Genomic DNA, 12,812 nt, shown 5'->3' on the forward strand with positions numbered 1-12,812 from the left:
AGAGACAAATACTGTTAACAGAACCCTGTATCCACGGTAACATGTGACTGAAACGTTCCAGCAGAAGGTAATTTCTTTGATTTTTATTTTTTATCATTTATTTCCCTGAAGTGGCCCATGGCACTGGCACTCAATGACTGGCAGGGAGGGCAGATGGTCAGGGATCAAGTCTGGCACCTGGAAGACCTGGAGTTCAATTCCCTGCCTATGTAGGACCTGGGGTGTTGTCTCTTAGGTGCCTAAGTCCCAGGTTTAGGCTCCACCCTGCGCTGCTCTCGCCTGCAGGCACCGCCCCCTGCTGCTCCCATTGGCTGGGAATGGGGAACCGCAGCCAATGGGAGCTTCAGGGGTGGTACCCACGGGCGAGGGCAGCATGCAGCGGAGCCACCTGCCCCCATCCCACCCCCAGGAGCCACTGCCGGACATGCTGGCCACTTCTGGGAGCTGCGTGAGGCCAGGGCAGGCAGGGAGCCTGCCTTAGCCCTGCTGCCACCCCAGAGCCGCTCGAGGCAAGCAACGCCGGGCTGGAGCCCACACCCCGAACCCCCCCCGTACCCTGCATCCCAACCCCCTGCCCTGAGCCCCCTCCTGCTCTCCACAACTCCTCCTGCACCCCAACCCCCTGCCCTGAGCCCCTTTCTGCACATCACACCCCGCACTCCCACACCCCGCACTCTCTTCCGCACCCCAACCCCCTGCATTCATGGCCCTGCATACAATTTCCCCACCCAGATATGGCCCTCGGGTCAAAAAGTTTGCCCACCCCTGTTCTAAGGCCTTACTCCCCGGTCATTGTACAGGGCTCCTAGGCGCTGAACCTGGTCTTTGTGAATCACAGTTCCTGGGATTTTTCTGGGCTCCTAAAATCAGGCACCGCCATGCTCAGCATGGCAACACCTCAATCCCTTTGTGAATCCGGGTCTTGGTCTCTCTGCCTCAGTTCCCCAACCGTGAAATGGCTCTCCCCTAGCTCACAGGGACGGTGTGAGCAGCTCACATACTGTGATAGAGTGATGGCTCACCCTGGGCCATCGCTCACCTAGCTGGTAGATAAGCATTAAAAACCCCTACTAGTCAATATTGAAAAAAACAAAGACCCCCGAGCAGCTTTACAGAATCGCAATATGTGAACATGAGCAGATGTTCAGGGACTCATCTGCCTGTCGACGCCGTTACTGAAATGCAGCCACCTCTGGGAATGAAGCTGTCTTTGGAGCAGGCACTGTGCTGCCTCCTCTACCTGTCAGTGACCTGGCTCCAGCCCTCCCGCAGGGGCAGGCACATACCCTGTGTTAAGCATGTTCTACGCATACCTATGGGATCGAGCCCAACTTGTGAGACAGGTGTTCCTCTGCCTGGTTTGAGAATCCTGCTTCGGGGCTCTGGGGTTTGGCCTGAGTCCAAGCAGCTCAAGTACTGTCAATACTCAGTTTTGCAAGTGGAGAAACTTGGTACAAAGCTGTGATGTGAGGTGATGTGACTTGCCAGAGGTCACTCAGTCAGTGGCAGAGCCAAGGGCAGAAGCCAGCTTTTCTGACTTCCAGTCCAGGACCATACCCTCTGTTCCAGGATACCTCCCCTCCTGAGAACAGGAAGTTTGCCCTGGTGCCCTACACCCAAATTTTCCCTTCCTCGCCCTCTTTGCCCATCGATATGCACGAATTGGTCGCCACTCTCCACCCCGCAGGCAGCTGCATTTCAGCGGTGCTGCGCAGAGACACACCAAGGGGCCAGCTGCGCTTTACTAGCTTGGGCAGCGCCGGTAAAGCTCACCGCGCCAGTCGAACGTTCGCAGATCGGATTGCACGGGCATGGGCTGCAAACACCCTCTGGGGCCCTTACGGCTGGGGGAGCGAGACAGAAACTACCATGCGGAGGTACAAAGGGCCACATTTCCAGAGGCCCTGGGCCCCCACACGGGCCAGGCCTCAGTCTGGGCTGTGTGTGCTCTGACCACAGCCCTAACTCTCCAGCCAGCCTCAACCTGCCCGGGTCCCTGGTGCTGTTTCCTAAGAGCCTTCATGCCAGGTGGCTCTGCCTTGGCCCGGAGAGGGAGGCGGGGGCAGAGCCCAGCAGGGGAGCGAGAAGAGCAGTGAAAGGAGCTCTCTCTCTCTCCCCTCCCCCTGGTAGGTGGCTCCCTGCTGTAACCTGGAATAAATCTCTCCCCCCGGCCCTGGTGGGAGGGATTTTCACTCTGAACTATTTAAGGAAATTACGCTCGAGCGGAGGAGGAGCAGGCAGGCCGGCCAGCGTGCAGCTGCTGCTGCTGCAGGAGGGGGGGAAATCCAGGGGGTGCATCGCTGCTGCTGGGACGGGAGGAGACCCCCGCTCCCCCTCCCCCAGCTGCTCAGCCCCAGGCGCTGCAGACCCGGGGTGAGTTTGCACCGGGGGTGGGGAGGAAGCTGCAGCAGGTTCCCCGGGGACGAGGGAGGGGGGAAGCGGGCCTGCCCTGGTCAGTTACCCGGAGGAGGCAGGCCCGGGGCTCGCTACGTTCCCCCGGCCCGGCCCGGCCCGGCCTACGTGGCACGGGAGCTGGGGAGCGGAGAGGCAGGCCCGCATCCCGGGGCTGCTCCAGTGCGGGGTGCCCCGGGGCACCTCCTCCGCTCCCGGCCTGGAGAGCGCAGCCCCCCCCCCGGCTGCAGCACCCCCCCGCCGTGCTCCCCGCCTCTCCCCATCAACCAGGAACCCCCAAACCAAGCTCCCGGGCCCAGGTTCCTCCGGACACCCCATGCACCAGCGGCCCCAGTGCCTCCCAGGCAGCCGGGCCTCCAACAAGAGACCCTGGCACATGGGGAAGGCTTCGGTCCTTGGTTGCTCATGGCAGGCTGGTATCTCAGGGCCCTGGCCACAGCCTGCTGCCAGCAGGATACTGATTAGCCTTACACACAGCAGGCTAAAATCAAGGGAGCGTGAGTGGGATTCCCCTGGTGAATCTTCAGGATTTGGGGGTAACCTCAAGGGGTGTGTGCGAGTCAAGAGTCCTGGCTGAGCTTATTTGTAAGGGGAGCTGGGAAATCCCCACCCCAAAGCTCAAAACATGGCTTTCCTCCTGTAAATGGTCAATAACGTCACACCAGGTGTGTGTGCGCACCCGTGTGCACCCCATGGTCAGGGTGTGTGTGCACACATCTCTTTGTGTGGCTTGCATTATGTGACATCTCAGTGCTGTGAGCTCCTCGGATGAAAGGTGCTCTGTAGGTGCAAAGTCTTACTTCTTAACCACACTGCTACGTACTGTTTACCTGGTCCGTGGCTCGGGGAGCTGTGGCTCATTCCCCTGCCTTTAGAAATCTCTCTAATATATTGTCGAGTTGAGCACTTGCACTGTGCCGCTGTAAGAACGCTCATGTAGCTCTGTTACGCCAATGTCGACATAAAACCTGCTCAACAAGCACCGGTAGCTATGTCGGCTGGAGAGCGTCTCCCGCGGACATAGCGCTGCGCACAAGAGTGCTTATGCTGGCAAAAATTATATTGCTCAGGGGGCTGTTTTTTTCCCCACACCCCTGAGCGACAAAGTTTTGCTGACATAAGTGCCAGTGTAGACGTGGCCTTAGAGTCCGTGAGAAACAGGTGGAGTAGACGAAGTCCAGAGGATTTGCTTCCCTGAGCCATCTTGCCAGGAGGGTGGGGTAGGGGGTAGGCCTGGTTTCCCCCCCCCCGAGCAGGGTTCAGCCTTCTTAGTCCACTGATACCGCAAGATCTGCAGAGAAATTGCTACTCACCCAGGGCCTCCACACTGCTCCCCGTTTCTCCCTCTCCCCTTTGGCAGCATGGCTCCCCTGTGCTTGCTGCTGATGCGTGCTGTGAATGCTTTTGTGAGAAGGGGGCATCATTGCATGGAGGGGGTTGCTGATGGGTTCAGCGTTACCTTGCATGGGGCAGTCCCTGTGCGTTTGCAGGGGATGGGGTTAGAGGGTAAATGGGGGAGGAGGTTAGAGAGCTGCTGTGAATGGGGACTTACTCCCAGGAGGCTTGGATCCCCACTGTGCCTGGAAGTAGAGGCACATTCCCTCCCATCTCTGGAGGAGTTGTCATCTACCTGTGTGCCCCCAATCTAGGCCTCTGGTATTTGCTTCTTTAGCGGAGTTGTGCATCTTCTGGTTGTTACTCCTATGCCCCAGGGGTCTTTAATTGGCAAGGAGAGGGGGTGTTAAACCTCCCAACCATGTACATAGCCACATCTTTCTGCTCTGTGCGCTGGGGGGCACAAGGGTTAGTCATTGCAGTCATATTCTGCACCCTGCATGGGGGTGCCTGCAGAGGCGTGTGGGATTTCTGCATCTTGGGCATGTTCACTTCTGGCTTCCCCAGCTGGGCAGTGGCAGGCACTCCCGGTAAGCAGCCACGCTGCATGCTGGGGAATGCGGTGTGCCGCCATTCACCGGGGCCAGAGTTTTCACACTCAGTGCGTGAATTTAGGCACCTAAATAACAGCTGCTGGATTCACACAGTTTTAGTAAGGGCTCTGGGTGCCCAGCACCGATAGTTGGGTCTAAACATGGGCCCAAGTTTGAAAATGTGGGGCCAGGTTGAGGAGATAAGGGAACCTTCACTGAAAAAGCACAGTTGTCTGCATCGCCGCCGTGCCCTGAACCTTTTTGTTGGTGGTGCAAGGGACAAAAAGCTTGACCAGCCTTAGCTTTGTACGCAGCTTTGGGGCTGGTGTGTCGCCAGTGCTGTGTGATGTTCTGGGGTTGCCTTTCACATGAGAAGGATGTGGTTGGAGCCTGAGTTTATTTCCACCTGCTGAGTCTTGCAAAATACGGATCTGTACTTCTCCCCCCAGGTAGCTCCAGTAATGGGGAATACTCCGATGGGGCCTGGGCAGGTGTCTTTACCACTGCGCTGACTAATATGGCGGTCAAACACCCTGTTTACTCTATAGCTCCCTCTGCTGGTTCGGCTGCCCTCGGGGGGAATTACATTTCCCCATGTACTTGCAATCAGAGGCCTTGGCTGCACTACAAGGGTATGTGTGCCCGGGGCCAAGCAAGTTACCCCCCAGAAGAGAGTGGTTCAAGGGGGTTCAGTGTAATTGCTCCAGCCTGACTCTTATTGCGGTAGGAAGGTAGAACCAATCAGATCTGTCCTGAGAGTGCAGTGACCGGTGAGGGCCTGGGCACAGAACAAAACAGCATCATGCCAAGTCAGGCGCTTCTTCAGGGGAAGCACCACTTGGCTGGTCTTTCTGAGAGCCAGGGACTGAAACATTGAACTCTTGGGTCTTGCCTAGGCTGGGATTTTAGCCACTGGGGTAGCTGCAAGAGTGACAGGCCCTAGGGCAGACATGGGTCCACTTGGCCAGACCCTGCCCGGACTTACACCCTGTTGGAGGCAGGATTTTGACCAATAGCAGGGAAGATGTGGTTCCATGTTCTCTGCCCTGGGATTGCTGGCACCGTCTGGGTACCGTCAGTGCTCTCCTGCGCTTGCCTGGTTGGAAACCTGGAACTACCCTGGCATGCAAAGTGGCAGATGATGTATATTTAGCGTACTCTGTCACACTCCTGCATGCTCATGTGACTGGAGTGCTGGCTGCTGGGGTCAGTGCATTCTTTGGCCTGACAGCTGGAGATAGGGGCCCTGGAGATAAGAGCCAGGCTGCAGGACCTGCCCTTTGGCTTTGGGCTGCCAGTTTCATATGACAGCACCAGAGCAGCGTCCCAGGAGGAAGCTGTTGGCTGCCACAGTTGTTCGGTGTCACCTGCGCTCCTGGCACTCTCAGGTGTCCCACATGCTTGTGAAATGCCTGCGTGGATGCCAAGAGGAGGGAATGTCCTTAGGAGGAGGGTTTGTTGTGGGAGCTCACTGGGGACTGGGCAGCAGTGACTAGGGTATCTTTCTTTACTTCTTTTGGGAGTCGGACACAGGCCTCCAAACACTGATACTCCCTCTTCCTATCAGCCTGAGCAAGGAGGCACGCACAGAGGGGCCCCAATCCCTGCAGTGATTCGGGGGCAGATCTGAGCAGTGGATCCAAAAAAAAAAAACCAGCCTAAATTCTTGTCAGTTTTACACTAGTATCTCTGAGTTGTGCTTAAGTGTCTTTGTTTCCCTACGTACCTGATCTCATTAATTTCACATGGAGCAGGGTAAGGCCCTAACATACCAAGGGCAAAACGAACTCCCAGTGCTTCCTCTGCGGACCTGGTATGTTCTCGTAGGCCTGGTCCACGGTACAGAGTTTTGCCAACATAGTTATGTCAGCAGGGAGTGTGGGGAAAATTATCACGCCCCCCTGCCTGACATAGCTGTGCTGGCAAAAGCCCTAGTGTATGTGCAAAGAGTCCCTCTGCCAGCGTAACTTATGTTGTCCGGGGAAGTGGTGTAACTATGCCAGAGAAAGAACTTTTGTCAGTAGAAGCTGTGTCTCCATTAGACGGCTTTGCTGGCACTAGCTTTCGGTCACTAGCAACCCAAGCTAGATTTGCTGGTGTTACCAGCACAGCATTTGTAATGTAGACAAGCCGTTAAAGTGCCCATGTCGCACTTGAATATTGCCACCTCCTCTGTGAAGGGTTGCTACAACGCATTCTTTTCCTGACCGTAAGAACGCAAGAACACCCGTAAGGGGTCAGGTCAAAGGTCCATCTAGCTCAGTATCCTGTCTTCCGACAGTGGCTAATGCCAGATGCCTCAGAGGGAATGAACAGAACAGGGCAATTATCAAGTGATCCATCCCCTGGCCTCCAGTCCCAGCTTCTGGCAGTCAGAGGCTTAGGGACACGTAGAACATGGGATTGTGTCCCTGTCTGGGGCTGTGAAATCTGCCCAACTCAAGTTCCCAAAGGAGGGTTTAATTTGGGGCATAGAACCCAATACTCATTCCCTCCCCCGATCAGGGAACAAGTGTGAGTATTTTGTTGCATTGCATCGTAAGTGTCTTTAAAGGGAATTTACTGCTGCTGAAAGGTGCGGGGCTGAGGGCCCTATTCTGTAGGTTCTTACATTGCCCTCGGCCCCATAGTGTGTGAGCCCCTTCCACATGTGCCTGATGACTGACACCCGCTGAGATCCCCACAACAGGAATAGTGCAGGCACCAAGATCACAAACCTGAAGGTGCCTCAGCATTGCCGTGCAGGAGCCCCCTGCAGGTTAGAGAGAGACACTCCGTCTCTCCCGTCCATTCGGTCCATGGTTCCTTGCTGAGATGGTAGCTAATCGCTGACGCTTGCGGTATCGAATTTGCGTGTGCGCTATAGCCACTGGACTGACACCTAGCCATTTATTTCCACACAGGCCATAGAACAGGGATCTGCTTTTCATCATTAGCAACCCAAGCTGGATTCGAGCTGGTGATCAAGGTGAGACTTCCCATAACCTGTTACCACCTCCCTGAGCTATTAGTCTCTGGATACTTTTTATTTTGTTCCCTCTCTGTTGCTGTTTGAAATCCTGCCAGGTATTGGAAGCTCTTTAGGCTTCCCTTGAAAAGATTTTTATATTTCTCAGGAAAGTTAGTCCACGAAACCATCTGTTTCTTTCGCTGTAAAGGTGTTTGGAGTCCTTGACTTTACCCTTTGGCCACGTTAAATCTAGTTTTTAATCCTCAGCGCACTGAATCAAGTCCTCAGTGGTTTGAATTATGAGATGTCTTTAGGAATTTACAGCTTGTATTCCTGATTATACCTTGACTTTGTTATATTGCCAAGCATCCAACTTATGGTCATGACTGAAATTTACGGTCTTCAGGTAGGTGCTTAGAATAACCTTTAGCTACCCTGGCTGTAATTGGGGGTGATTGATGGGGTGTCAACCTAGATAAACATGTAATCTATAAAATGTAACTCTCATAAGGCTTTCAGGCAGGGGTAGGAAGGGAAGGGTGAGTGAAAATGAGAGTTCAGCCTCTGAAAATGCACATCATGGAGCAGGGTTATGACCATCTGGTTATGGTGTGACTGCACCTGGGATGTTGCGTCCAGTTCTGGGCACGTCACTGCCAGATAGGTACTGGGGGTGAGGTCATCGTCCCTGCGCCTGCCTCTTCGCGCTGCATAAAAGGGCCAGATTGGAGCTGAAAGGTCCTAAAAGCCTGCATCTGGCTGGGGGGAGACTTCCGTCAGTGCAGGCCAAGCAGAAATCTGCTTTAAAGGTCGCCTTGCAAGGACTCCCTCACAAGCTCTGCAGCTGGGCATGTGCTGGGGATGGGGGGGACGTGTTGGGAGCTGCAGAGATTCTGTGCCGTGCTGTGGCTCATCGGGCGGCCCCATGAAGAGCCCAGGATTGGAAGGCTGCAAAAGTGGCTTAAAGCCCCAAGACGCTGCCCAGAATTTCACCCTGTCAACGAGAAGGGCAGGAAGGGATGACTTGGAGGAAAGGTCAGCAGAGCTCAGCATGCATAGCCTGGCTGGGAGCTCTTAAAGGGAGGCTGTGATGGATTTGCAAACACTTGACGGATGTAAGCTCCAAGAACAGAGGGCAAACCCATGTATGGATTTGAAGAGAGCAGATGCCAGGAAGGGAGAGAAGTTGTCAGGGCTTTTGAGATGGGAGAAGATGTTTGCGGGTGGTTGGTAGGAAACCTTCCTTAATGAGGGTGGTGGTGTCCCAGGCATCAGTTTTCACTGGGGAAAAAAAAAGAAAGGTAAACCCTGGCCTGATAGCTGCAACGGGGAAGACTGCAGCTTGCAAGCCAGTGCAGCACTTATACACTGAGCTTGCAGGTTGCTCCACTGCTTTTGCCACTGCCCAAAACTTTCTCAAGTAGCGGTAAAGTGAAATTAACCAGGCCCTCCTGCAATTGAGATCACCATGGACAACACGGTGGTTAAACTCTTATCATTTAACCCTGTTCAGAATGGGCCCAGGTGGTATGAACACTGGCGGCTTGTAGACAGGGCCTGACAATACGTTGCCCTGCTTGGTCTCCATGATTTGTGCTGCTCTTGGTGCAAAGTGACTTTTTGCTTCTGGCAGGCTGACGTATCTTTGTTTCCTTTTCCTCTCTTTTGAGGAGCGGGGTAAGTCCCTAACCCAGGGGGCAGTTCCACTCAGCAGCATGACGAGCGAGGTGGTGGAGGATGAGATGGAATTTTATTCCAAGGCTGAGAAATACTGGAAGGATGTGCCGCCCACGGTGGACGGCATGCTGGGTGGGTACGGCCACATCTCCAGCATTGACATCAACAGCTCCAAAAAATTCCTGCTTAAGTTCCTTCGGGTAGGTGGTCTGGATCCGTCTGGGGAGGGGCGGAGGTGTCCTACAGCTTGTCCTTTAACAGTGGGTCGATGTCCTCCACGCTCCAAACACCTGCTGAGTGGCTCTCTCCCACCCCACAGCTTTCCATAGCGCTCTGTCTAGAGACCTGACCGTTCTGCACAGGGGGAAGATGGGCCGTTGTCTCTTTCCTTTGGCTGTCCAGTGCCTTCAAGGCCTAGCTGGTCATCCACACCCACTGTTAAAGGGGGATTTGTGAGTGGTCCTCATGTCTGGCTGATCACGCCACATGAAGCCAGCCCCAAACCTCTGCCCACTGGGAAATGATCTCAGTTCAATACCTGTAGCAACCAGGTGTCCATGCAGCCCAACCGAGTCTCACTGTGCATGTAGGGGGCAGGAAGCTCCCTTGTTGGCGTCTCAGCTGAGAGGATCTCCTCTCTGCCGGGCAACATGACCGTGCTGTTCTATGACAAAAGAGGCCCTCAGCTGGCATTGCCAAGGTCCAGTGCCCAGCACCCATTGCCATGTCCCTCTGTTGTAGCTTGTGAGCTTTGAGGTTCCTCTTGGCAGGGTTATGTCTCTCCTGTCCCTCATTTTCACTTTCATTTCAGGATGGTCCTAACAGGACAGGAACCACCTGCGCCCTGGACTGTGGGGCTGGGATCGGCAGGATCACCAAGAGGCTGCTGTTGCCTCTCTTCAAAGCAGTGGACATGGTGGATGTGACTGAGGACTTCCTGACCAAGGCGAGGACCTACCTGGGAGAAGAGGGCAGGCGAGTGAGGAACTACTTCTGCTGCGGCCTGCAGGACTTCAGCCCCGAGCCCAACTCCTATGACGTCATCTGGATCCAGTGGGTAATAGGTGAGAGAACCTCTGCCACATGGAAAAGGCCCATTCGGTTCTGCTGTCCCTAGCCTACTTATGTTCTCTTGTACTGAGGATATGCACTGGCTGGTGTGAGATTTACCTGAGGAGGGCAGGTAGAACAGCTTGCCTTAATCCATTAGGTGATGCCATGATCTGCAGAACTGACCCACACACCTGTCTAGGGGTGGATCACCAGAACACCAGCTGTTCCCCACACAGATACAGCAGTACTCAGCTCCTCATGACTGGTCTGTGTTCTACATGGTCCCTGCTAATGCTCGTGTGCTCCTCCCCTCGCCAGGACACCTGACTGACGACCATCTGTCTGACTTCCTGAAGAGATGCAAGGTTGGCCTGCGCCCCAATGGCATCATTGTCATCAAGGACAACATGGCCCAGGAGGGAGTCATCATGGACGATGTGGACAGCAGCGTGTGCCGGGACCTGGACGTAGTGCGGACGATCGTCCGGCGCGCAGGCCTCAACCTCCTGGCTGAAGAAAGGCAAGAGAACTTCCCTGATGAAATCTACCATGTCTATACGTTTGCCATGAGATGAACCCGGGCTGGGAGAGGCTGTTTACCAAGAGGTACTGCTGTGCCAGGATCAGCCCAGCAGCCCCTTCTGGGGGGATCCAGAGGACACCTATCGTGTGGTCCAGACGCTTCATGGTTAAAATTCAGGGTGGGGTGGGGTGTCCTGAATAACTCTGCTGGGGCTGGCTGGAAAGATCGGGGCGGGTCTTCTGCGTTGCTGCTGTTTGTGAGGAAAAGACAGCTGCCAAATACACTCTCCTGCTGTTGCACCTCTGTACACAGACTCTGCTTAAACACGCCCCCCACCCAGGCTGGAGGCTCTCTAGAGAGGATGCTGCACCAGATGGGGGTACGAGAGGCAGAGTGAGAACTCCTGCAGCTGCCCTGCCTCGGTTTGTTTGCCTGCCGCCAGAGGATGCTGCGTGCGCTAGGCCTGAACCCCGCTCGGTTCAGGGCGTGCGGACGAGGCTGCAGCATCAGCTCTCCCGGCTGCAGGGGAGCCAGGAGATGAGGGGGTAGAACTCACTGGCTCCTGCTCCAGCTCACTACTTCGCTGCTCCTAACCCTCCTCTCCTCTGGGTGCCTGAACTGGGGTCGGTTCAGCTAGGCGTTTCTTGCTGCCTTCCCGAAACTAGTCTGAGGCAGGAGGTTGTAGGTTCCTGGGACGTGAAATCTGTCGCAAAGGCAGAGAGGGGTAGATGTTGGGGCTCGCTTACAGTAATGAAAAAGGGGTGATTTTGTTTGGCCTCTCTCCAAAATCTGTGCCATTTCCTCAGGATGGAGCAGATCTTCCCAAGGGGAGGAAGAAAAGAGGCTCTGGGGCTATCGTGAGGTATTACAATGGTGCTGGGCAGCCATATATCTTCCACGCAAAATCAGTAATAATAGCAAAATTGTTAGTGTCTTCATGGAATCTCGAAGTTTTTCAGAGCAAAAACTTTTTCAAGATTTGACTAAATCCATATTTATCTGTGCGGGGGTGGGAGGCCAGTGCCCCCTTCCCCAGGGGCACAGCAGAGTTGGGTTAATACGCAACCTCGGCCGGGACCAGCTTGCCTGCTGTACCGGTTGGACAGTTGAGTCAGAAGGGGGGAGTCAGGCTGCCCACGGCTTGCTGGGGTTGTGCTCTCATGTCCCTCCCTCCCTGTCCAGGAGAAGGGAAATCTCTCACCCTAAAGGATTTTTAAAATAATGTTGTAGCCAACCACCCATTGACAGAGACTCCAAATGCAGCCCTGGCCCCGCGCCCAGAGCGGGGGTTGGGAGGGCAGGCTGGCCCCTCACTGCTGACACGGGGCGGGGGCTCTGGGGCCGTTGTAGAATTACAGGCTAGGAAGTATTTGCCACTTCCTGAATGAGCTTGTTCCAAGCAAGCCATGCTCTGCCACCCGCTGCAGAATAAAGAGCCCGGGCCAGGGTAGGGGCTCCAGCCTGGCTCTGAACGGCTGTGTCCCGCTTGCTCCAGGCGGGCAGGCCACCTTGCACGGCTGGTCTAGCACTTCCGAGTGGGAGCCTGCGTCAGGCCTCTCAAACCACCCCCAGCCGTTACCGCGCGGCGCGTGAGCAGCCCACAAGGAAACGCTGACTGGGGGAGGGGGAGGTTAAGGGCTTGTCTGCACAGTGACTTAGTGCAAGCGGCGCTGGCGCTCACTAGCTTTCGATTTGCGCCCTGCGCTCCGTCACTGTGCAGACAAACCCGGCCGGCCCTGGGCAGCTTGTTCTTGGCTTCTGTACTTTAACCAGCCCCCCACCATTTAACGTGGAACAAGCTGCGGCTCCAGCCCCTTGGACCTGCTGCGGAGTCGGCCTGTGTTGTAGAGAGCAAGCGTGGCACTTTGGCAGGAATGAAGCTACACAGGGGCACCCTCCCCTGTTTCAGTGCCCCTCTTGGGCTAAGAGAGGGGGGCTGATTTCCCAGGAGGGAGCGAGCAGGCCCAGCGGCTGCTCTGTTTTGGGTAGGGGCAGAGTAACAGTCTGTGGCAGCTGATTTCACTGCTTGAGTGTCTTCTCAAGTATTGTCTAGCACCTCTTTCTGCATAGCCCTTTCTGGGCTGCCAGCAGCCAGGCCCCCGCTGGCCGGGAGGAGGGAACGATCCCTCGCACGCAGTTCAGTGATTTGATCAAGTGCCCAGCACAGAACCGCGAATAAAATCTTGGCGTCAGGGCCAGGCTTTGACAATGCGAAGGCTCTTTTTCCCCCTAGCTCTGGGTAACTGAGATGTTTTCATTCTGTCGGCCT

At 55.3% G+C, this 12,812-nt stretch overlaps 1 protein-coding gene across 7 annotated transcripts in view; it reads left to right on the forward strand.

The window, feature by feature from the left end:
• NTMT1 (N-terminal Xaa-Pro-Lys N-methyltransferase 1) overlaps positions 1–12,752 on the forward strand; it is a 147,857-nt gene extending 135,105 nt beyond the window's left edge. For 2 of the 7 annotated variants that reach the window (XM_044992430.1, XM_044992429.1), the window contains exons 3-6: positions 7,244–7,308; positions 8,961–9,167; positions 9,779–10,031; positions 10,339–12,752. In XM_044992430.1, the coding sequence (XP_044848365.1) occupies positions 9,006–9,167; positions 9,779–10,031; positions 10,339–10,595 (672 nt within the window). In that variant the 5' untranslated portion in view covers positions 7,244–7,308; positions 8,961–9,005 and the 3' untranslated portion in view covers positions 10,596–12,752. Of the gene's footprint in view, positions 1–24; positions 68–2,195; positions 2,374–7,243; positions 7,309–8,960; positions 9,168–9,778; positions 10,032–10,338 lie in introns of those variants that run through there. The other 5 variants (XM_044992431.1, XM_044992428.1, XM_044992433.1 and 2 more) reach the window with 5 other exon arrangements.
• The last annotated feature ends 60 nt before the right edge of the window (positions 12,753–12,812 follow it).

This window comes from Mauremys mutica, chromosome 18, assembly GCF_020497125.1.
Source record: "Mauremys mutica isolate MM-2020 ecotype Southern chromosome 18, ASM2049712v1, whole genome shotgun sequence".
NCBI lineage: Eukaryota > Metazoa > Chordata > Testudines > Geoemydidae > Mauremys > Mauremys mutica.